This window comes from Schistocerca serialis, chromosome 2, assembly GCF_023864345.2.
Source record: "Schistocerca serialis cubense isolate TAMUIC-IGC-003099 chromosome 2, iqSchSeri2.2, whole genome shotgun sequence".
In the NCBI taxonomy this organism is placed as follows: Eukaryota; Metazoa; Arthropoda; class Insecta; order Orthoptera; family Acrididae; genus Schistocerca; species Schistocerca serialis.
Window position 1 is genome coordinate 981,440,249 of NC_064639.1, and position 26,547 is coordinate 981,466,795.

Consider the following 26,547-nt stretch of genomic DNA (forward strand, 5'->3'; position numbering starts at 1 on the left):
GGAAGATCAGTTTGGATTCCGTAGAAACACTGGAACACGTGAGGCAATACTGACCTTATGACTTATCTTAGAAGAAAGATTAAGGAAAGGCAAACCTACGTTTCTAGCATTTGTAGACTTAGAGAAAGCTTTTGACAATGTTGACTGGAATACTCTCTTTCAAATTCTAAAGGTGGCAGGGGTAAAATACAGGGAGCGAAAGGCTATTTACAATTTGTACAGAAACCAGATGGCAGTTATAAGAGTCGAGGGACATGAAAGGGAAGCAGTGGTTGGGAAGGGAGTAAGACAGGGTTGTAGCCTCTCCCCGATGTTGTTCAATGTGTATATTGAGCAAGCAGTAAAGGAAACAAAAGAAAACTTCGGAGTAGGTATTAAAATTCATGGAGAAGAAATAAAAACTTTGAGGTTCGCCGATGACATTGTAATTCTGTCAGAGACAGCAAAGGACTTGGAAGAGCAGTTGAATGGAATGGACAGTGTCTTGAAAGGAGGATATAAGATGAACATCAACAAAAGCAAAACAAGGATAATGGAATGTAGTCGAATTAAGTCGAGTGATGCTGAGGGAATTAGATTAGGAAATGAGGCACTTAAAGTAGTAAAGGAGTTTTGCTATTTGGGGAGCAAAATAACTGATGATGGTCGAAGTAGAGAGGATATAAAATGTAGGCTGGCAATGGCAAGGACAGCGTTTCTGAAGAAGAGAAATTTGTTAACATCCAGTATTGATTTAAGTGTCAGGAAGTCATTTCTGAAAGTATTCGTATGGAGTGTAGCCATGTATGGAAGTGAAACATGGACGATAAATAGTTTAAACAAGAAGAGAATAGAAGCTTTCGAAATGTGGTGCTACAGAAGAATGCTGAAGATTAGATGGGTAGATCATGTAACTAATGAGGAAGTATTGAATAGGATTGGGGAGAAGAGAAGTTTGTGGCACAACTTGACCAGAAGAAGGGATCGGTTGGTAGGGCATGTTCTGAGGCATCAAGGGATCACCAATTTAGTATTGGAGGGCAGCGTGGAGGGTAAAAATCGTAGAGGGAGACCACGAGATGAATACACTAAGCAGATTCAGAAGGATGTAGGTTGCAGTAGGTACTGGGAGATGAAAAAGCTTGCACAGGATAGAGTAGCATGGAGAGCTGCATCAAACCAGTCTCAGGACTGAAGACCACAACAACTTTTGCATGCATGTCCTCACATGCATGCCTTCACCCACAGGGAAGACTTAGCTTTCAAAAATTAGAAAAATTCAGAAATGCTCACTAGGGAGACTTTTTTTGTAAAAAAGTAAAAATAAATCTTTCTCTCATTCTTTGTTACATCAGTGTTTTTTCATCAGTTTCAATTAACATGGGACTTCAAATTATTAATTTATACATGCAAATATACATACTTGGTTGTACAGGTAGTTTTGTTCTAACAAGCATATTCCAGTGGAGGACTTTTGTTTTAGATGATAATAGATTATTTAAATTTTGAAATTATGATTTCTGTTTATACAGTTTTAAAGAGACAACATTCCTAAGACCAAATAATTTCTTTGACTTAGGATACACCAAACGATAAGCATTAGGGTGTGGATTTTCTATGACTTCAAAAGGCCCAATATAGATATCAAAGAATTTTTTAATTTCCAAAGCTCTTATAAATTCGGAAACAGAAGAATTTAACCCAAATGGCACAACACAATATTGGTAACTCTTACCATTGTACAAGAAAGCAGTATATTTTCTAGAATTAACCGAAAGTGGTACTTGATGAAAACCCGAAGTTAGATCCAAACTTGACATATATTTTATATCTGTAAATTTATAGAGTAACTCATCGATATTTTCTGGATGGTCTGTCTTCTGAACAAAATTTTGTTTAAGTGTCTAAGAGTCCAAAACCAATCTTACTCCACCATCTTTTTTCGAAACTACTACTAGAGGATTATTATATGCACTGACACTCCTTTCTATTATATTACATCCTTCCATCTTTTTCAGCTCTTTCTCAACAGCAGGTCTTTTTGATATTGCAATAGTGTATGGTTTTATGAAAAATGGTTCATGAGGTTTTACCTGAAGCTCACACTGGTAACCCTTTACCCTACCAGGTATGTCACTAAAAACATCACTGTATTCCCACAGCAGATTTTCTAATTGTTGTTTTTGCTCCCCAGATAAATTTTGTGTTTCTGAAATTTTCAAATTTACTAAATTCCCAAATTCAACTTCATCAGTATCAAATCTATGAATTTCAATATTCTCCAATCTATTTTCTTTTAGTAAATTAATACTGTCAAAATTTCCATTACTCTGATCACCAAGTGTGTTCACAAAATTTGTCTGAGTGTATTCCCTTTCACTAGTTTCTATCAAAAGTTTTCTTCCAACCCAATCAAATGCTGTATTTACTTTTACTATCCAATTCATACCCAAAAGAAAATCCTCATTAAATTCCTGAATTACAAAACATCCATGTGTGAACAACTTGCCTTCAATTAAAAATGTCACTAAAGCCTGGCTTTTTACCAATTTACTGCTCTTCCCAGTGGCACCTTTTATCTTTACCCCAACAACTGGCAGTTCAACATAATCTTTCCCCACTTTCAATTTCTTGCTTAACCTTTTCAGATATTCCCGAGATCTCACTTCCTGTATCAATTAAACATTTACCAATCCATGACCCAATTTGAACTTTATATAAAGACTGCAAAATTGATCACTTTTCTCAGAACCTGTATCCTCATGTAACAAATCACTTTCAATTTCCCCAAACCTATACTTATCAGAATCATATGGTATACCATTATATGTATTATTTGTCACAGTTATAAAATTTGCACAAGATACAAAATTGTCATTAGTACTCTCTATTATCTCAAATAGCCAAGAATTTTCATCCAAATCACATTGTATACTATGGAAGTACTTATCCTTCAGCTTTTCAAAAATAAAATATCTCATCTTTTTCCACCACTCAGGACATACAGTTTCACATACATTAATAAGCATCTTTCTAAAGTTCTTGTCAAAAGAAATAGTTTCACTGTTCAGCCATATATTCATAAGAAATGTGTGTGTATCATTAGTATCTATAAAAGTTTCACTTAGGTTAGAAGTTATACATGTGTCATCGTTATTTGTGTAGTCAGATTCTTTACCAACAACATCAAAATTCACACTTTTACATACACCCAAATTGCGAGTATTATTCATCCTGGTAACATCCCTGGGAATTTCTATAATATTCTCACTATTTAATCCATTTTCAACCATGTGTATACCCAACTCCCTATTTAATGAAATACCTTTCCTCAACATCATCATCAATACCATTACCATCATTATCAACTTTATCAACAACATCATTATCATTACACATATTCAGGTCATACACATTCAAATTATCCCCCAAAATATTATTTCCCCTTTCTAAAGTTACCAGATCCCTTTCACCAACATTTTCATTCTCGCAGCATACATTCTCTCTTTCATTCACACACATCTCTGAACTACTACAAATTACATCATCCGACAAAGTGTTTTTCTTTTCTGCCCAAGTGTAAAACTCTGTTAAATTAAATGAATCACAATTACTTTTATCTACTGTATGTTCTTGTGTACTGAAAATTTTATCTTTATCAATATTATTTTCCTCTTGAAATTTTTTCAATAAGTAACAACTAATGACCTCATGTGATAGCTTAGGTTTGGAACTGACCTGTTTGGGTTTATGATAGTCACATCCATTGGTCCTTTCATCATGCTCACCTTCTGCCTCAACCTTGCGGACCTTCAAGGGGGCGTCTACTCGTTTTTTATTTCCGGTTCCTGTTTGAACTGCTGATTGTGGTTCTGCCAATGTCTCTGATCAACATTTCTGATCCCATTCCTATGCCATCCATTACCTGATTGTTCGTAGTTTCTATTGTACTGACCTCTATCAAAATTTCTGTGATTTTGATCCCTAAAGTGTTCTCTATTTTGTTGATTATTAATGCGAAAATGTTGTTCTTGTTTTGGATAAAAATTATGGTCCTTCTTTACAAAATTGTTATATCCCCCTGAATTTTGACTGACATCATGATGATTGTTTTGTTCCCTTTTTTGAAAGTTGTCATTTCCCCAATTTTGACCATTACCTTTCTGAGTAAACCCACTGTGTGTTCTTGTTGTTACCCTATCCAACTTTTCAAGATAATTGAGAAACTGCTCTACATTACTATCAGGACAATGAACTAAACTCAACTGCATTGCTGATGGCAATCTTCTCTTTAAGGTATCAATTTTGATCAAGTCATCCAAAGGTTTTGTTAAATGAATAAGTTTTTGAAGTTCACTTTTGCAAAATTGTTTCATGTTCCCATCTGATTCCCTATAGTTTCGCCCATTCAAAAATTCACTTTTGATTCTACACTCCTGGAAATGGAAAAAAGAACACATTGACACCGGTGTGTCAGACCCACCATACTTGCTCCGGACACTGCGAGAGGGCTGTACAAGCAATGATCACACGCACGGCACAGCGGACACACCAGGAACCGCGGTGTTGGCCGTCGAATGGCGCTAGCTGCGCAGCATTTGTGCACCGCCGCCGTCAGTGTCAGCCAGTTTGCCGTGGCATACGGAGCTCCATCGCAGTCTTGAACACTGGTAGCATGCCGCGACAGCGTGGACGTGAACCGGATGTGCAGTTGACGGACTTTGAGCGAGGGCGTACAGTGGGCATGCGGGAGGCTGGGTGGACGTACCGCCGAATTGCTCAACACGTGGGGCGTGAGGTCTCCACAGTACATCGATGTTGTCGCCAGTGGTCGGCGGAAGGTGCACGTGCCCGTCGACCTGGGACCGGACCGCAGCGACGCACGGATGCACGCCAAGACCGTAGGATCCTACGCAGTGCCGTAGGGGACCGCACCGCCACTTCCCAGCAAATTAGGGACACTGTTGCTCCTGGGGTATCGGCGAGGACCATTCGCAACCGTCTCCATGAAGCTGGGCTACGGTCCCGCACACCGTTAGGCCGTCTTCCGCTCACGCCCCAACATCGTGCAGCCCTCCTCCAGTGGTGTCGCGACAGGCGTGAATGGAGGGACGAATGGAGACGTGTCGTCTTCAGCGATGAGAGTCGCTTCTGCCTTAGTGCCAATGATGGTCATATGCGTGTTTGGCGCCGTGCAGGTGAGCGCCACAATCAGGACTGCATACGATCGAGGCACACAGGGTCAACACCTGGCATCATGGTGTGGGGAGCGATCTCCTACACTGGCCGTACACCACTGGTGATCGTCGAGGGGACACTGAATAGTGCACGGTACATCCAAACCATCATCGAACCCATCGTTCTACCATTCCTAGACCGGCAAGGGAACTTGCTGTTCCAACAGGACAATGCACGTCCGCATGTATCCCGTGCCACCCAACGTGCTCTAGAAGGTGTAAGTCAACTACCCTGGCCAGCAAGATCTCCGGATCTGTCCCCCATTGATCATGTTTGGGACTGGATGAAGCGTCGTCTCACGCGGTCTGCACGTCCAGCACGAACGCTGGTCCAACTGAGGCGCCAGGTGGAAATGGCATGGCAAGCCGTTCCACAGGACTACATCCAGCATCTCTACGATCGTCTCCATGGGAGAATAGCAGCCTGCATTGCTGCGAAAGGTGGATATACACTGTACTAGTGCCGACATTATGCATGCTCTGTTGCCTGTGTCTATGTGCCTGTGGTTCTGTCAGTGTGATCATGTGATGTATCTGACCCCAGGAATGTGTCAATAAAGTTTCCCCTTCCTGGGACAATGAATTCACGGTGTTCTTATTTCAATTTCCAGGAGTGTAGTTTGTTTAAGATCATCCCAAAATTTTTCCAAAAATTTTGATTCAAATTCTGAAAAGGTCATCCCCAAAATTACAATCTGGTTTGCCCAAGTCAAAGCTTCCCCTTCCAAGAATTTTTTCACAAATTTAATTTTTATTTCATCTGGTGAGTGAAGTAAAAAACAATCCTTACAATACTGCATAAAATCAACGGGATGTAAGGGTCCATCTACCGAAAAGTGCTTCACTGGAATATTAGATATAAGATTACACGTGTTGACATTGTAATTTTTGCTTTGAAATTCAATGTCAAAACTTTCAATTTTTTCGCTAAGTTCTTTGACAGATTTTTTGTTTTCCAAATCATTGCATTCTACTTTTTCTTCTAGAGTAACCAAACGATTGTCAGTTTCTTGTTGTACATTTTTAACTAAAACTTTTGTATTCTCATCCAAATTTTTAATTTCCCCTTTTATCTCATTAAAATCAATTAAATTTCTTTCCCTATCTACCAGTAACTCATTTTTTACAGTATTAATTTCACCGCTCAATTTAACATCAATTTCATTTACTTTTGCTTCCACAGATTCAATTTTTTCCTCAACACTGCCAACTCTGTTCGAAAGCTCACCCACTTGGGTATTGACTGCTTGGACTTGCAAGAAAATGTTATCAATTTTTTCATCCCAGTAAGTCTTATTGTCGTCAACTGATTGTTTAATTTCTTTCGTGAAATTTACAAGAAAACTTTTTAAATCAAATTGATCGGTTCTTTCTGTTTCATTTGACCTGTCTTGATGTTCGAAGTCTATTAAATTACTACTTTCTACTTTAGGCACAATACTCTCGAAAATCTCATAAGTCATTGTGAAGAACAAAAATTTATACACAACAATACAAAACAAGATAAAAATATTGTTTTAACAAAATACGAGGGTTTCGTGACTTATCTGGAACACTCTTCTACTGTTGCAAAACCACGTTTTCCATCCATGTGATTGTTGACCAAAATTCTTGAAGTATTTTCTTCTGTCGAAAATTATATTTTTTTTGCCGAAACATTTCTTCTCCAAAACTTTTACTTCCCGATGAACACAAACACTGTAACACACATTCTGAAGAAACTGGTATTAACACACAAAAATTTTCTTCCTCGTAGCACTGTTGAAGATCTCCTGAACACAATATCCCGGCTACAGTCCCCAGTTGAAATATGGCATCCCGGCTATTACACAAGTTGAAAATATGGTCACTATTTTTTTATAAACTTAAATTTGCCATATTTCGTGACAGTACCTTTTCCATTAGACGTTTGCAAGGCGATATTAGTCTTGGCTTCAGTTGTCTAAGTATGATTCCACAATGCATCGTTGTCGGCTGCAGAAAATGACGTGGTTCAGCGTGTTTCTCTCATTTTGGTGTTTCAAATACAGTTTCTTCCAATGTAGTTTCTTCTTTTCAGATAATACAAAAATAATAGTTAACATAATTCAAAATTATTTATGACGGCGACCTTCACATTGTTCTTCCGTCAACACACACCAAGAGTTAGCTTCCGACTCGGACTGACTATAGTCAAAGACTACTCCAATGTCAAAGATATTTTACACAATCAGTTTCTTTGCTATTCTTCGATACATTTTCTAATAGTAATCACTATGCTTTTACTCTCAAAAACAGAAGTAAATTAACATATAATAAGACAAATTATAATAAATTCTGACAAAAATATAAGAAAACATTTTCAATTCAGTATCGACAAATACGGTAAAAAAAAAATAACATCTCCCAGATCCATTACATGCTCTTATGTTTTCTGGTCTGCACATGTTTCTCTGTAGAATCTTTACGCTCCCATGAAACTGTGATATTGTAGATTTTACAAAACACTGTTAATGTATCGGGAACATACAAACAATTGATTTCAAATTCTCACACCCTTTCGTCAGCGGTGACTGCAGGCTTTGGCATTTTCACAGAACACATGCGTTCATTGCTGAGTCTAGAATAAGAATACAGTGGAAACAAAAAAGGAGATGGTAAAAATTAGTATCTGAACAGGGGACTGCAATAGCTTTGAAATGATCGAAAAACGTGTCACAAACAAAACACGAGTCGAGTGAAGTGTACCCCTACTCTAACTCAGAAAGCTATGCACATGCCCGAATCTGTCAGCTTGGCTGTGTCAGAAAAAATTTTCTGGGTAGATTCTGGCTGCTTTATCTCACTGCTTATACACGAGACAGCCACACTCCAAGTAGCCAAAAGTGCGAGTAGGCACCACTTATATACGATTTCAACTCTGCCCATGCGTGGCAAGCTGTCTGGTAAATGCTTAAACGAATCTTATTTCAACAAAATTTGAAAATAAGCATATTGATATTAATTGAAATTTCGGTAAGTTAATACATGCAGAAAAATTTGCACTCAGCTTTGAAAACCACAATGCAATTGGTATACGCACAATTTTGTTTATTCGCGACGGTTGGCAGCGAGCATATGCAAAACAGTTGTCCTGCCAATGAATGGTGATTGTAAACTTGACTAATGGCTGAAACACAAGCATGTACAATATTAACTTGGTTTGCATGCTATCGCAGAGTACACCTTTTTCTTTGTTTGACTGATTTGAGAATGGGCTCTGATACGTGAAACTGGTTATCAATTAAACAAAAGTAACTGAATTTTGCAACTTTGGCTGTTTTCTACATCAAACTGGTTAACTCAAGTTGCTGTCATGTTATTAATCCAGTGTGCTGAAAATCCTAAAAGATGAATTTTATATAGCTGCTTGTTTCCATAGGAGAAATTAGTGCTGTCTTGTAAGATACCTGCCACACCAACCATTCGGAACTTATCATATATACGGAAATAAACGCCCAAATATTTATTTCATACTTCGATCTCTAATCAGAAGGAAATGTTATCATCATTTATTGCAGAACATACTTTTATTACACTTTTGGATTTTTCCTTTACTTTTACTGTAAAAAATGGTAGAGTCATAAGCTGAAGACAGTGTTGGCAGTGTTCACACCCACCTCCTTCTGAATACATTCATAACAAAGACCCAGACTGTGTTTACAATGCTACGATGGAAAAAAATACGTACTAGCATGCAAACCTACATCCATTCGTATCATGTTGTTGTTGTTGTATCATAAACCATGAAAATATCCATCACGTTATGGCTTACTCTTTTCGGCTATTGTCTGAAGTGTCAATGATCACATTTCTTCAAGCCATATATCGTTGCTGCATTATTAACTGCATTTGATGAGAAGGATGATGTGTTTGTGATATATTCTCATTGTGCCATTGCTTGGAAACGGCATGCTGTGACACTTACACTACAAAAGAAATAAATAATCAAAATTCATACAGTAGTCATTTGTATGTGCTCGCAAAAGTTGGTAGTCAAAAGGACACAGTGACACAACGAATGCAAAAAGTAGTGCGACGGTTGAACATGGAACATTTCAGCATTAAATATGTCACTAACATCATTAGATTTACGACACTTCTTACTTGGAAACACACAAATTTTGTTGAAAAACGCCGATTTGCATTACTTCCTTAAAAAACGCCGAATTAGCATTACTTCCTTAAAAAACTGATGAATTCGCATTATTTCCTTAAAAATTACCACCAAATTCGCGTTACTCGTCGTGTTATTGTTGAAACGAATTTTTCCAGTCCCTATCTATGAAGAATCAAACCGGTATCTCATTAGGCTCTGTACCATTTGTTCATTCAAGCAGTTCCATTTAATTTCAGGATGTAACAATTACTTTTCAGCATGTGTCATTGTAGTTCTTATGTGGTAGTCGAAAGAAGGAACCTTAGTATGATCTTCTGCGGGGAAACAATTTCAAAAGAAGGAACTCAGTATTTCCGCCTTCTCTCTTTGAACTGTTAACATACCATTGTGATTAATGAATGACTGGATAAATGACTTTGATTTGTGGACAGATTTTAAATAAGGTGAAAATATCTTAGGACATTTTGTCTAGTAAGAGCAAGTAGGAATGCTCTTGATACTCCCTTTGAGTCAGTCATTGTACACTGAGGTGACAAAAGCCAAGGGATAGTGAAGTGCACGTTTACAGGTGGCTGTAGTTTTGCGTGACAAGGCAGTGCATTGGCAGAGCTGTCATTTATACTCAGGTGATTCATGTCAGAATTTTCAGATTGATTTTGGCTGGACAACGGTAATTAACAGACTTTGAACGCAGAGTGGTAGTTGGAGCTAGATGCATGGGACATTCTATTTCTGAGATTGTGAGGGAATTAAATATTCTGAGGTCCACAGTGTCAAGAGTGTGCCGAGAGTACCAAATTTCAGGCATTACCTCTCACCACAGATAACGCAGAGGCCAATGGTCTTCACTTAACAATGAAGTACAGAGGTGGTTGTGTGGATTTACCACTGCTAACAGACAAGTAACACTACGTGAAATAACTGCTGAAACCAGTGTGGGACATACGACAAATGTATTTGTTTTTAGGAAAGCGTGGGGAAACTGGGCATTAATGGGCTATAGCAGCAGACAACCGATATGAGTGCCTTTGCTAACAGCACGACATTGCCTGCAGTGCCTTTACTGGGCTCGTGACTGTATCAGTTGGATCCTAGATGACTTATAATTGAGATGTCAGTTCATGCATAACATCTTGTACCGGCAACAATTTCACAATTATGGACAACTGTAGGGACAGCATGGCTCAATATTTCTGCAGGGGATTTCCAATGACTCGGTGAGTCCGTGCCACATTGAGTTGTTGTGCTGCGCTGGTAGAAAGGAGATGCTACATGATATTAGGAAATATCCCGTGACTTCTGTCACATCAATGTAAGGGGTGAGCTATTTTTGTAATTTAGTTTAGAACAAATTGGCTTTGGAAGTTTGATATATCAGTACTTTTTCCACAGCGCTATCAGAAGACTATCATGGCAAAATTAGGACTGTCACCAAAAACAGATCCAGCATCAGTGGATGAGGAGGTGAAGAAGAAAGCAAAAGTGTATGGCATGCAAGCACAGGAGCTAGTGCTGCATCCAGAACAGGTGTTCAAGGGGCATCTGGTGAGCACCCTGGAGTGCCAGGACTGTCTCCACCACTCTCAACGGATTGAGAGCTTTCTCGATCTCAGTCTGCCCATTAATAGCGATAAGGTGAGTCTGTGGCTATTTGTGTGACCACACATTGAATTGTACTACTAACAGTATATTGAAGAAAGATTCCTAGACATATGTTGGTATTCATAATTGGAACTGTCCTGATTATTTGTGAAACAGTCTTTTGCTTGTAGGACAAAAGTTAAATAGCACTTTGGGTGTGAGGGGAGTGCAGCTATGAATTAGCATTCACAAATGGTATCACCTACACCTCTGTTTGCAAATTTAAACTGGATTTCTAACAGTGAACGTAACATGGGATTACCTTGCCTACCATAACTCCCAGTCTCACTAACTTTTATACAACAAACATTATTAGTTTCTGTTTTTCTCAGCAATCTCTCTTTCTGTAACTAACATAATCAGTTTCTCTCTTCTCCCAGCAGTCTCCAGTAACAAACTCCTTGTTTTATACTGTGACTTGCACAGGTGTTGTCAGCCAAACTTGCATCACTGGACCATCTTCTGTTGCTGTGAAATCAGGAACTTATTCAATACTACTGTTGTGCATGCTAAACAAGTTAGACTAATGTATGGGATTCATAGGCAGTTCACTCGTTGCTAGCGTATTCATTTTTTACAGTGTCAGTTGTTATATCCAGTTCCAAAATTAACCTTTCAAATGTGTGGGATGTGCACATATTTGATGTAGCTGTCAAGACAATTGCCCTATTTTGGAGTAAAACTTGTGTAACAAAACAAAACGCTTTTTCTGAAAATTCCTTAATACTTTCACTGCGTATTACTACCTTAACTGTAGTTTAGTAGATTCACACTGTCATTTGTTAGCATACTTAGCTCATTAATTTCTGTATGACTGGTCATGACAAAAATTGTAGTTCTCAGTCATTGCAGAAGCAGATAGGATAATGTTAATTTTATGCATAATTGAGAGCATTAACATGGTTCAGTCTGTCATCACGTAGATTCACTCAGGTGAACAAATCGCTCTCTTTTTTGCGTGATAAACTGTTTTCTGTTTTCAAGAATGACATTTGTATCGTTAGTAGCATATTCTCCGAGTCATACTCCTGCGACTCCCAAATAGAGGCTTAGACCTCATAAGCAGTTCTGTCCAAGTTAACCACTCAGAATGTCTCATAGACTGTCTATTGTTTTGTCCTTCTCAAAACTTATCATTGGCATTCAACAAGTTTCAGTTCTAGTTGCTGTCTATAAATAACCTTCCATCTTACACTGATAAAGCAGAAACTGTACTCTTTACTGATTATGCAACCATCAAACTCTAGCCCAACAGAGCTTCAACAACAGAATGAGCAATAAATAAAATATTCAAAGATGTTATTGATTAGTTGTCAGTGAACAGTCTGTCGCGGAACTTAGGAAAAACAGTTCATTCAGTTCTGTATAAGGAAAGATGTGTCACCATCAATAACAATATAACATAGGGGAAATTCAGTGTGTAAAACTGGCTGTTCGAAGTTCCTGGTTGTGCATATCAGAACTTGACTTGGAAATCATATATTACATATATTCTCAAATACTCAAGCTCTGCAACATTTGCTCTGCATGTAATTTCTGATTTTGATGACAAAGGCATTAGAAAGTTAGCTTACTTTGCATACTTCCATTCAATGATGTCATAGAGAATAATTATCTGGCCAGTTCCACAATAGAATAAGCATTCATTGCACAGAAACATTTTTAAGGATGCTAATGGTATACATCTTCAGTCTTCATGTAAGCAACTGTTAAAAAAATTAGTAATGCTAACAAGTCTCGCAATGCATTTACTGTCTCAAGAAGTTTGTTGTGAAGAATCAAGCAGTATTTGAAAATAATGAATTATTCATGAATATAACACTAGAAAGAAAAATATCCTCTTCCCCTGCGGGTTCGGGGGTAAGAATAGGCCCGCGGTAATCCTGCCTGTCGTAAGAGGCGACTAAAAGGAGTCTCCAACGTTTCGGCCTTAATCTGATGGTCCCCGTTTGGGTTTGACCTCCATTTTTCCAAATTTCCGTTGTTAGTGCGTGCCATTTGGGGAAGGACGCCTTACATGGTGTTTTTCTATTGGTCCATCATGCACCACCATCTTGCATACTATTTATTGTCGTGTGGCGGGATTTACACCCAACGTCTTCTGGGTTGCCTCCTTCTCGTCTTGTGCACTATCCCCTTGTTAGCGCCCCCCCGACAACTGTGGACCCTTTCAACACCTAAAATCCAGCACGGTAGCCGTCCTTTGTGGTGGGGTCGTCATGTACCCTCTTGGTGGTAGCCCCCTGACCACGAAGGGTTCGCACTACAGATGCCAGAGCTGTTTCCTCCCCATGCATGCCAAGGAGTATGTGCCCATCTTGTCTGGGGCACGGGGACTCCGGGCAACGGGATATCGGCCAGGTACCCGTTGCTTTGGCTGGGTGGCGCCCTTGGGGAAAGCCCTCGTTCGGAGTAGGTGGCATCTGGGCGGATGTGGTGCAATGAAGCGCAATAAATCACACCAAGCTGGTGGTCGCACGGCCACCAGCGTCTCTAAGCGAGGCAGAGTTGACTTTGATGCTGCGCAATATGACCCTCAGTCGTACCCCTCGTTGGCTGCGCCGTGGGAGGGACGCCGATCTAGTGCCAAGCGGGAGCCTTACGTCCCACAATACCTTGTCTGCAGCAGGACTGATGGTGACTCCTTTCTTACGACGAAGCCTCTGTTTTTTGTGGAACACCTGGAGGATAAGTCTGGGGAAGTGGCGGTGTTGTCTAAAATGAGGAATGGGTCCATCCTCCTCAAGACGTCCTCCCCAGCCCAGTCACGAGCGTTGCTCTTGAGTGATAAGCTGGGTGACATCCCTGTTACCGTCACTCCCCACAGTAGCTTAAATATGGTCCAGGGGATTATTTATCATCGTGACTTGGAACGACGTGGTGTACATTTTGTCCGTCGTGTACATAGAGGACCCAAGACTAACAGGGTGGCCACCGGTGCCTTTATCTTGGCCTTCGAGGGTGATGTCTTGCCCGAGAAGGTCAAGGTAATGGTTTACCGTTGTGACGTCAAGCCATACGTCCCTCCCCTGATGCGGTTCTTCCAGTGCTGGAAGTTTGGGCATATGTCCTCCCGTTGCCCATCCAGTGCCACATGACGAGATTGCGGACGCCCCTCTCATCCCGATTCTCCATGTGCGCCTCCGCCTGTATGTGTCAGCTGTGGGCAACACCACTCTCCATGCTCGCCGGATTGCCCCGTTCTTCCTAAGGAGCGGAAAATAATGGAATTTAAGACCCTGGACCGGCTTACTTATCGAGAGGCAAAACTGAAATATGAAAGGTTGTGTCCTGCTTCCCTTCGAACATCTTATGCTGCAGCCACGTTATCGTCCCCCTCGCGAGCGGCGGTTGTCGCCTCATCTGTGCCGCCTTCCTGGGCCCTCGGGGCTGTGCATCTCTGTCTGCCCCCCTCGTATCTGGGGGCAAGCATTCCTCTGTTGCCCCCTTAGCAGTTGGGGGCAAACCCTCTTCTGTCACTCCCCTCACGCTTACTTCGGGAGTGACATCTGCTCCAAAACCGGGGGGCTCCCCCTCCTCCTCCGCCGGCGTTGCCTCTGCCGGTTCCTCTCTCGCAGAAGGGGTCCCTCGGGGCTCTCCCTTCCTCCGTTCCTTCTCCTACTCAGCCGGATGTCAGCCAGTGGCTGAAGGTTCCGCCACCTGCTGGTCGTAGGGCTTCTGCGTCGTCGTCAGCTTCCGACGCTCCTTCAGAGAAGCTCTCCCAGCCCTCTAACCCTAAGGACAGACTCGAGAAGAAGGAACGGAACGTGTCCAAGAAGAAGGACGTTCCGGCGGTTTCAGTACTGCCTGCTATAAATAGTTCTGGCTCCAGGGATGAGGTGGAGATCCTCGCCTCTGCCGTGGATCTCGCCCTCACAGAACCCTCGGGGGCCTTTCCTATGGACATAGCTGACTCTCCCCCGGTGGCGGCAGTTGGCTCTGAGGCGCCTTCTGCCTCTTAGTTGCTTTCACGCCCTCCCAGTCCCTTCCTGCTTCCATTCTCCAGTGGAACTGCAGTGGTTATTTCCGCCACCTGCCTGAGCTCTGGATGCTTCTGAGTGTTTCCCCTGTTCTCTGCATTGCTCTGCAGGAAACTTGGTTTCCAGCAATGCGGACCCCCGCCCTTCGCGGTTATCGGGGGTACTATAAGAACCGCGCTGCCCGCCAACGAGCGTCAGGTGGGGTTTGCCTCTTTGTTCACCACTCTGTCTGTAGCTCGCCAGTACCCCATCTGACGCCTTTAGAGGCAGTCGCTGCCAGGGTTGAGCTCTCGCCGGCTATTACTGCTTGCTCTGTTTACATTCCTCTGGATGGGGAGCTCCCCCGACATGTCTTGGCTGCACTGCTGGCTCAACTCCCGCCACCATTGCTGCTTCTGGGCGATTTAAATGGCCCCAACCCTCTATGGGGTGGGACTGTATCCGATGACCGCGGTCGTGCCGTGGAGCATGTGTTGGCTCAGCTCGACCTTAGCCTCTTGTACACCGGTGCTCTCACGCATTTCGGTGTGGCCCATGGCTCGTTCTCGGCCATCGATCTCTCTCTTTGCAGTCCCAGACTTGTCCCATCCCTCCACTGGAGAGTGCATCCTGACCTGTGTGGTAGTGACCATTTTCCCATCTATTTGTCACTGCCCCAGTGTCATTCTTCTGCGCGCCTGCCCCGCTGGGCTCTCAACAGGGCTGACTGGCCGGCTTTTACTTCCGCCGCCACCATTGCGTCTCCCCCTCAGGGTGTCATTGACGAGCTGGTCCGTGTCTTGACCACGTCAATCATTTCTGCGGCCGAGGCTGCCATCCCCCGCTCTTCTGGTCTCCCCCGGAGGAAGGCTGTACCCTGGTGGTCGCCGGAGATTGCTGAGGCTATTTGCGACCGTAGGCGGGCTCTCCAGCGTCATAGGCGGCACCCGTCTCTGGAGACCCTCATCGCCTTTAAGAGGCTCCGTGCCTTGGCCCGCCATCTTATTGCACGGCGTAAGCATGAGTACTGGGAGAGGTATGTCTCATCCTTGGGCTCCCGTGTCTCTACTTCGCTCGTGTGGTCCCAGATCCGGCGGATTTATGGATACCGGACCCCTATGGGTGTCCCTGGGATCTCCCTGGACGGCACTGTTTGCACGGACGCTGCCGCCATTGCTGAACACCTTGCCGCGCACTTTGCTACGAGCTCTGCGACTGCCACTTACCCCCCCCCCCCCCCTCCACACACACACACACACACACACACACACACACACACACACACACGCCTTTCGCTCTCTAAAGGAGCGAGCCAAGCAGACGCCGTTATCATTCCACACGCGTCGTCCTGAAAAATACAATGCTCCTTTCAGCGAGAGGGAATTCCTCACTGCCCTCGCCGATTGCCCTGATACAGCACCAGGACCAGACTGCATCCACGCGCAGATGCTGAAGCATCTCTCCACGGACTGCCTGAGACACATCCTCACCATCTTTAACCGCATTTGGAGCGAGGGCATGTTCCCGTCGCAATGGCGAGAGGGTGTTATTGTCCCCATCTTGAAGCCCAGTGCTGACCCACTGGCGGTGGACAGCTATTGTCCCATTACCCTCACCAACGTTTTGTGCAAATTGCTCGAACGTATGGTGGGGCGGCGTTTGTGTTGGGTCCTTGAGTCGCGCGGTCTCCTTGTTCCATCCCAGGGTGGCTTCCGTCGGGGCCGGTCTGCTGTGAACAATTTGGTGCGGCTGGAATCTGCTATCCGTACGGCCTTTGCCCAACGTCAGCATCTCGTTGCTGTATTTTTTGATCTGCGGAAGGCGTATGACACCACATGGAGGCATCACGTCCTTGCTATGTTGCATGAGTGGGGTCTTCGTGGTCAGCTCCCGGCTTTTCTTCAAACCTTTTTATTGCGCCGCTCTTTCCGGGTGCAAGTCGGTGCCGCCTCTAGTTCATCTTATATACAGGAAAATGGGGTCCCGCAGGGCTCGGTGTTGAGCGTCTCCTTATTTCTAGTGGCCATTAATGGTCTGGCTGCAGCCGTGGGGTCGTCGGTGTCTCCTTCTTTGTATGCCGATGACTTCTGCATCTCATTTACCTCAACGACTACGGGCGTCCCCTTGGGGTTTTACCTGCTTGCTTCGCAAGCTTATGTCTCGCCTGTTTTTGGAATGGGGGACTGATGACCTTCGCTGTTTAGTCCCCCTTAAACATCCCAACAACCACCACCAAAAATATCCTCCACTAAGAAAAATATCCTTCAGTATTCACAACTTAATGTTATTCTCGCACAAAAAAGAACAAAATGTGCAGCCATAAAAATATTTGACCATCTCCCTTGTGAATTAAAGGTCTTGGCAGATAATGATAATCCTCCTCTGTAGATGATCATATTAATAAGCAGCATGTGTGGGGTTGGGTTACATTTATCAAACTTCGTTGCAAATTAAGATCGAAAGAAAAAAATTACTATATGTATATACTATGTAATGCTCCTTATATAAATTTCAAATATGATGACTTCCTCTAATTGGTTTTGTTAACTGTATATGGTGTTTTAATTAAAAGAAGTGTGTCTATTTTTACCGTAAGTACATTACAACAATGAACTGTTTCTTTTTGACCATCCGATAACCTCATAATAGGGATGCAACAGAAGTTTCTGACATTGTTCGCTTTAACTCTGGGGAAGTTGTCGTCATGTTGATCAATGAGTGCAATGTTTGTTACAAATTTGGTTTCTTTGGATAAATGATCAACTTCTGGGGTGCCATCACTTAATTTTGATGACATTTATTTACTTCATTCAAATATTTATAGTAGTTTCAATGGTTAGTTTCATTTCTACATCTCATTTTGTACACTAGGTGCATGGAACAAGTGGGGGAGTCTTAACATGTATACCTAACTAGCACAGTTTGTAGATTCCTGTAAAAAAAGAAAAAAAAGTGTAGCGATACTGTATTCTGTGTCAAAAAAATTGTCAAGTTACCTGACTGTAATGAAAGGAGCCTGTGCCCATTAAGTGAATAGATCATTAGCTGATTCTGTGATATATAGGAGTCCTAAGAATATTTGTGATTGTCATTTGTAGCCTCAGCCTCCAGCAGTGAGGAAAAAGAACAGCATGGAATCATTTGATTTCGGTGGAAATTCTACAGACGATCACCCTTCAAAACATCAGCTGAAAAAAGAACGAAGAATGCAACGTAAAGCCAGAAAAATAAAGAAAGGATTTAATGCTGATCCACACAAAGCTGAACCAACAATAGCAGAGGAAACAAACAGCAAAAGGAATTCTGGAGAGTCAGGTAAGCTGTTTTAAGGTAGTGAGAGAGGTGCACAGTGGTTCAGTCTAAATCTTTGTCTTACCATTCAAAAACAATTTTTCTGTTGTTTCTTTAAATAACTTCAGCCTCAACCAAAACTGTTCGATCGTTGTACTGTCCACATATGTACTCCATCTCTAGTGACTATGTTATTGCTGGGACATAAGACCTTAAATCCTTTCCTTTGCATTACAGAGCTTGCCTTTGCTAAATGATTGGTTAATTACAGAGATACCTGGGCATGCCAGAAGGACCTCTTTAAGAATATAGTTCCATGCAGTAAAGGGAGAGTAACTAAGGTTGTGAAATTGACCAGTTGAAGTAATTTTGAATATTTGGTATAAAATCTGCTTCATTAAAATAATAGATTTTCCATTCTGGTCAGTGTTGATCTAGACAAATTACAACAGACCTAAATGTGTATGAAGATAATACGTCAATAATTAATAGTGTTAATTATGTGAATAATTTTGAACCAACTATTATCAACTGCTTTTGTAGTTTAGAAAATGTGGAAATATTTCTCGCAGGGTATGGTGCAGTATGTCGTGCTAAAGGCTTTTATCACCCCCCCCCCACCCCCCCCCCTAACTTTTTACCCAATGAAAGATTGCATTGCTGACTCAATTACTTAATCAGACTGGGAGAAAAAAGTTTAGGACACAACTTTACTAAAAGACGCAATTGGTTGATGCAATACATTCTAAAGCATCAAGGAATTGTCAGTTGGATAATGCCAGGAAATGTGTGCAGGATGGAGGGTTTGCACAGGATAGGCTACAGTCGAGACAGAGAAAGAAGATCCTCGACAGCTTGCTGTGCTGTTGCCAGCTTTCAGGTGTGAAGCAAAAATGGCTGCAGGTAAAAATAATTGTTATCTACAGAGCTGTGACAACATGAGGCATTGCCATAGAGATGCTTACAAAATCACTTTGTTATTGGTTAAGCTATGCCATGCCCAGCCCACTGCAACTGTCAGGCATTAGCTTTTGCCAGCTCAATTATAGTGTTATAGTGTGGGAGAGAGCTATGTAAAACCAACTTTTGGGTTACACTACTTCCCCCCCCCCCCCCCCCCCCCCCTTCTCTCACTCTCTCTCTCTCTCTCTCTCTCTCTCTCTCTCTCTCACACACACACACACACACACACACACACACACACACACACACACACTCTCACTCACTGGGTTTTCCAATTTCCTCCTAGTCCCTAGTTGTATTATTCATGCCACTATAATTTCTCTTCCTCTTCTGTCTTATCTCTGGATTGATGATGAAACCAGCACAGTGCTTATCATTGTAATGTCTTTGACTTCCTGCTGTCCTTTACACCTTCTTCAGCATCTTAATGAGGACGAAGAAAGACAAAACAGGTGAATCCCCATCAGTATGGTGTCAAAGTGACCTGTCACTTATATCCAGCTGTCCCAACCATCCTCACTTTTCTTCTAGAGGCAGGGAATTAAAAAGTTCCAATAGCAAGGAATATTTTTTTCTACTTTTAAGTGCATCTGTTGGCAGTATTTGGAATTTCACCTCATGAATGTAAGTACTGGACAGCCATTCTGTCTCCTTATAACTCAGTATTTTAGTGTTAAGCTAGTGAAACTCCTTTCCTTATTTAGCTGAATAGCCCTGCAGAAACATGTCAGTATATATAAGTTCTTACAGTTCTTTGAATTGAAGTAGTATATTTTTATTGGGGGTAGATTTCTGCATTTTGGAAGCAGGCTGAAGCTAATTTGAAGATTACTGATGGTAGTTTATGGCAACACTCCTCTGAATTACTTCTTGTCATTGCTAGAACATACAGTAGAACAATAACCAGATTGTGATGATGACTCAGCCTTCACGAATCACAAGTTGATTTTAGACATTTTCCCATAGCTTCTGTAGAGATTTTATATAAAAAAAAATTAAAAAAAAAGATTGGAGTACCACTTTCAGGAAAATGTTTCTTTTGTGCACCACATTTGTAGTGAATAAAAGCTTTGACTAGTATTACAATATGGAAACAAAAACTTTGAATGGTACTACATTATGGAATAAATACAAATAATTTTTTTCCTACCTCGACCTTCATAAAATTGCAAAAGCCAGAGGGCATCATTTTAGTCAATATTGTTCTGTTCCTCTACACTGCATCACCATTTGCTGTGCAATATGTGTTTTATTTACATTTACCCAAAATTTGATCATTAGGTCGATTTCCAAGTAAACAATGAGTATATCAAATAAAACTGTGTTAAAATTGCTTCAGAATAAAAAGTTGTACATCAGACATGATCAGAAATATATGCAATGTGAAGTGAACTTCTCCATATTTACTTTAGTTGCAAACTTTTGATTGGAATCATATTAGTGGCAGTTCTAAAAGGTTTTATATAATATTCATTTAAAAAAGTCTTCTGGTACAGATTTTTAATTTTTTTACACAAACATTGCCTGATCTCCGAATTACATCTGTGGAAGACTGATGAGGATACTTAACAAGGAATTGAGATTTTTTATGAACTATTTGTGGACACACAAATCAAATACATACATATTTTCCCTACTGAAAAAGCTAACTTGAGAGAACTTAAGTTGTGTGGTGTTGATGTTGATACTGGATGTGAGTATGGGGAATTTGGTAATTCAGACAACTTATTTGTATATAATACTCTTTATCAGTGGCAAAGTAATCGCAGAAAATGGTTTGTTGTTTGATAATTTGTTTAGTTGAGTGTTAGTACAAACTTGGTTGCAGTAAGGCCATTAGAAATAAGGTGTAAATAAATGTTGGTCTGTTTGATATGCAGAGCACAGTGATGCTGATGTAGAAGATAATTTGGAGCAAGAAGCAACACTGGCACCAGGGCAGAATGGAGAGTCTGGCTACAGCTCAGAGAAGGCAGATGTGGGTCGGGAGGACTCAGGATGTTCAAGCCCAATTTTGGGCGCTCCACTGCTCTGTGATGAGTATGCTGATTACAATGACGATGAGCACATTGTGGTGGGGCCATTGTTCAACAATGGTGATTCAGCATTAGCCAGCCCTGGGTCTCCAACCGCTTGTGAGTATTCTGAATGCAATCACTGTGAGCAATTTTTGTTTTCATATAAGCAGGTTTATGTGCTGTTTTGGTGGTTTTGTGTTGTTGATCCTGTAGGTTGTATTTGCTATTATATAGGGTGAGCCCAGACTTGTGAAATTTTGGAGGTTGTGCAGGAATATTTTAAGAGTATTTTTGTAGGATTGGATGAGAAAGGAGTGGGATAGCTTTGTAGCCCATCCTCCATCTGTACGTAGAGAAGGCAGCAAAGAAACCATAAAGAAATTTGAGAAAAGGATTAAAGTTTAAAGTAAAGCAATAAAAGCTTTTACGTTTACCAATGAAATTCTGTCAGAGATAGCAAAGGTCATAGATAATCAGTTGAATTGAATGTGTAGTGTCTTGAGAATAGGTTCTAGTAAAAGTATAGGATAAAAGTAAAACAAGAGTAATGGAATGTAGTTGAATTAAATCTGGCGATACTGAGAGAATGAGATAAGGAAATAAGACACTTTGTTTTGTTCTTTGAGCAGTAAAATAACAGACGGTGGCCTAAGTAGAAACATTATAAAATGTAGCCTAGCAATACCAAGAAAATGGTTTATGAAAAAGAAATAAGTTCCTATTCAGTATTAATTTAAACATTAAGGGGTCTTCTTTAAAAGTAATTGTCTAGAGAGCAACTTATGCTGTGAAAAGTGAATGATAAACAGTAAAAGCAGTAGGAAAGTAGGACCATTTGAAATATTTGTTACGTAAGAATGCCACAGATAGGTTTACTGTATGACTAATTAAAAGGTAACGAATAGAAATGAGTAGAAAATGGCTTTGTGACAGAACTTAATAAATGAAGGGCTAGGTTAACAGGGTATATCCCGGAGCATCAAGGAATATTTGATTTGGTAATAGAGAGCAAGGCTTGGGCACAGTGAGCACATTCCAGTGGATGTATTTGTATGTATTATGCCGATATGAAGATACGTAAACATAAGTCATGTGAAGAGTTGCAGAAAACCAGTCTTCAGACAGTAACATGCACAAAAACTAGTAGTGATGTCAGAAAAAAGCTTAAGCAGTTGGTAATGAGCTGTGTGATTGTTGCTTTTGCAAAATTTGCACCAAAGTTAAGTTGAAGTTATAAAGACCTAGGTTTTAAAAGGCGTAAATGTTTTAAAAGAAGTAAATATTTTCTGGTTAATACATTTTCTGTTCATAGGTGCAAGAGAAGCAGACCCGTTGTCCATCATACCACTTCCTCCACCACCACCACACTCACCTTCACCGACACTGTCACTCCCGGGGCGGTCTGAGCTGACACTCTCACTGCCACAGATAATCCCTCTGCCTCCACCACCTGCATCTTCACCAACAGGAGCACCCAGTCCTGCCTCATCTGATGTCAGTGTGGAAGTTGCATGTGGCAGCCCCGTGCCGGATATGGGTTCGGCTGACTTTGCTGATCTGGAGGATAGGCCATTCTCTCGCTTTGGATTCCGTGAGGCAGATGACATGGTGCCCACACCCAACCAGTCAGTCGGAGAAGAGACACCGGTTGTGGACATCTGCAGTGGAATTGGCACTCTGTCTTTGAGCCCTGGTGGTGCAGCTGGTGATGAGACAGGTGCTGTTCTGAATGGTGTAACAAGCTGTACACCATCTCCCATCCTATCACCTCCATCACCTGAGGGAACAGATGAATATGATACCAAAAATCGAACTCTTGCACCACGGTATCAGTGTGCAGAGGGAGAATGTTCAGTGCTCTCCTGCTTGAACCAATTTACTGCAATTGAGCTGATGACTGGTAACAACAAAGTGGGCTGTGTGAACTGCACCCAGAGGCACAACAAAGGTGAGTTCAGCAGCAAGACTGATTCACGAGTCAATCACATTGGCTGTTAACTAAATATTGTTGATGTAGCCTTATTTTTGAAGTATGATTTTATCTCCAAGAAGACTGTATACTCAAATATAACATTGATTTTTTTATTAGCACATTTGAGGATGGGTATTGAGCTCAGTTTTGCAAGATTCATGCTTACATATTTGCTATTTGTGTGATATGCGCAATAAAATGCCCTCATTTTTGTCTTTAGTATCATGTAACTTATACTCATGGTCTCATCCATTTGAAAATGGGAGTAATGTATCTTTATTATTTGCTGTTTTCCTTCCTTAACTCTTGATAATACTGATAGAAGTTTCATCAGAAAACTGTACCCCTGCCTCCTCACACACACACACACACACACACACACACACACACACACACACACACACACACACCAACAGCTGCTTGGGTTTCTACCCCTCACAAAAAGTTAGCACTTTTTCATTTAGCATTAGGGCATATATCCGTTTGCAATAGTGTGTGTGTGTGTGTGTGTGTGTGTGTGTGTGTGTGTGTGTGTGTGTGTGTGTGTGTGGGTGCACGTGCGTGCGCTTGTACATATGGGTGCAGCAATCTTTTCACAATTTTAATAAAAATTTCAAGATCAGCAACATGTTTTCTTGGCATAATACTATGAAAACCACTCACATGTTGGGCATCTGCTTCTGTGACCTCCTTGCAGTTTTAAGTAAGAAGGCAGTACCACATGTAACCAATAAGACACATTACAGCACTCTATCCCGTACACAGCCCAAGCAGTTATTCTTAGTAATTTGAGAGCTATTTATGCCAAACTCTGTATGTTGCTAACTTGCTTCTGTCGCCAAGATTGCCGTTGTATTCTTGTGCAGTTGCACTGTATCTAGAGGTAGCTAGTTCAAGCAGAAGTGAGACTGAGGAAGTTCTGAATCGCCATACTCTTTGTCAACGTGTGTGGCTGGTGCCCATCGATCTTGGTACCTGACTTCCAGCTCAGCCACCATACAGCAGAGTGGACTAGTTGAATTAATATGTGATGGGCTGACGTCTCGCATCCTGCTGAATTAACGGACAGCGAGGTGCTGGTGTGATAGAGGAGGTAACCAAGTGTTACCACACACTGCATTGTTTCATCTAAAGATACCCATGAGTTTGGTTTTCATTTTTTGTATAACTAAGTAATTGTTGTACTCTTCTTTATGTATTTCAGTTGTTACATTTGTCCTCCTCATACATTGAAGAGTAACCACTTTCACAATGCCTATTTAAATATCATCACTGATATGGAAGAAGTTCATATTTTACTTGCTGCAATAATGTGAATTTATCTGGGTGTTTCAATTGCCTGATGGTATTACAGTTCCTGTGGTAGTAATAGCGCTCCCTTAATGCAAGTGATTCATGATGTAAGCCATTTTATGTTCTCATTAATAGTTTGTAGTTCTATGTTCTTTTATACAAATGACAGTCTAGAGATTTTACAGTGAAAGCAAGTTAGTCATGAGATTGCCAGGCAGTGTAATATGTTTTGACATATCTTAAATTATGGTACCTAATTTCAATATATCAGTGATGAATTTTAAGACTGTGTGTGAAAATGTTCTTCCCTTCATACAGTTAGTATGATTTTAACTGCGTTTTTGCAGTATAACTGTGGTCGAAATGTTCAAATATTCAAAAATAAATTAGAATGACAGTTGCAAAATTCCACTAAAAATATTTGTGTGTTCAGATTTAACTTTGTGGTTATTTTTCAATTCTTAACTGCTGTGCCTGACCAATAACGTTCATTTGTGGACTGTTGACTGTGCAGCACACACAAGCTTACGTTGGATCTCAACATGCTATCACTTATTGTATTTCAACTTTTGGTAACAGGAAACCATTGCTCATATGTACAGTTTATCATACATTTACTCATTACGTTACATTAATGAAATTTTTGACAGTTCTCTAGGCCTCTTCTGTCCGCTGGCTGTGGCATTGTATTCCATTGTCATGATGTATTCGTTACTCAGTGGCACACCGCGCTGCTCCAAACCAGCATGTCATTTCACAGAGATTACAAAAACCCCGCACAGGCACCACAGCTTGTGGAAAAACTGTGATTGCTGTCTGTGGCGTGCAGCCATATAAGCTTAATGTGCAAGACAGGCGACAAAAGCCAACAAATAGCTTTCCATCCTTAACCACTAAACTATTATGTGGTTTCAACTATCGTGACCCTTATTCGTCAGCTAGGTAGGCATAGAACTACACATCACTCTGCCAGAGTGATATGTTACACCAAACAGTTGTACATTATTTATAAAACTCAACTTTCTGTAACCCACATTTTGTGTGGTAGTACCTTATCTTGGGAATGGTTTAGTAGTAGTTCTTGTACACCAGATATGAGAAGCAGTACATATGTTATGTATAAGTGTTACAAAACTTGAAAAATGGGGGTAGAAAAAACTGGCCAGAAGAAAATTTGTTAAAATTGGTGGCAGACAGTAAAGAGTAAGTGTGACTAGGCTTTGCCTTTTCTTGCATGATATCTTGTGAACTATGGATGAAGGACAACAGGCGGCTTTAATTTCTCCAGATTTCCGGAAGGTGTTCAACTCGGTACAACATTGCAGACCGTTAATGAAGTTCTGAGCATACAGATTAGGTACTCAGATATGTTAGTGGTAAGAACACCTTTGATGTAATAGAACCTAGTATGCTGTTAAAGACGGCAAGTGTTCATTGGAGACAATGGTACTGCTACAAGTGCCCCAGGGAAGTGGGATAGGAGTGCTCTTGTTATCTGTATACATAAAACGATATAAGAGACAACGTGAGCAATCTGCGACTGTGTGCTGTTAATGCTGAAGTCTGCAGGAAATTATTATTGCCCGAGTGATTGGAGGATGATACAGGATGACTTGGAAAACATTTCTAATTTGTGTGATGAAAGGCATTTTTCTCCAAATGTAAAAAAAAAAAAAAAAAAAAATTACATGTAAATTAATGCAGATGAGTAGGAAAAATAATCCTGTAATGTTTGAAAATAGTATAATTAGTGTGCTGCTTGATGCAGTCAAGCTGATTAAATATCTAGGTGTAATATTGTAAATCATCATGAAGTAGAACAAACACAAAAGGTCAGTTGTAAGAAATATAAATGATCAATTTTGTTTTACTTGGGACTTCTAGGGACATTTAGCTAATCTGTAAAGGAGACCATCTACAGAACACTTATATGACCCAGTCTAGAGTACTGCCAGAGTGCTTGGGGTCCTCACCAGGTTGAATGAAAGGGAGGTACGGAAGCATTTTAGAAATCAACACTTGGATGTTATGGAAATGCTCTATGAACACAGCTGTG

The 26,547-nt window shown here is 41.1% G+C and overlaps 1 protein-coding gene across 4 annotated transcripts in view; it reads left to right on the plus strand.

Annotated features, from left to right (window-relative positions):
• Positions 1–26,547, plus strand: part of LOC126458396 (ubiquitin carboxyl-terminal hydrolase 45) — a 199,213-nt gene that overhangs the window by 117,977 nt on the left and 54,689 nt on the right. For all 4 annotated transcript variants that reach the window (XM_050095405.1, XM_050095404.1, XM_050095406.1 and 1 more), the window contains exons 9-12: positions 10,747–10,989; positions 18,053–18,269; positions 21,089–21,343; positions 22,539–23,174. In XM_050095405.1, the coding sequence (XP_049951362.1) occupies positions 10,747–10,989; positions 18,053–18,269; positions 21,089–21,343; positions 22,539–23,174 (1,351 nt within the window). The remainder of the gene's footprint in view (positions 1–10,746; positions 10,990–18,052; positions 18,270–21,088; positions 21,344–22,538; positions 23,175–26,547) is intronic.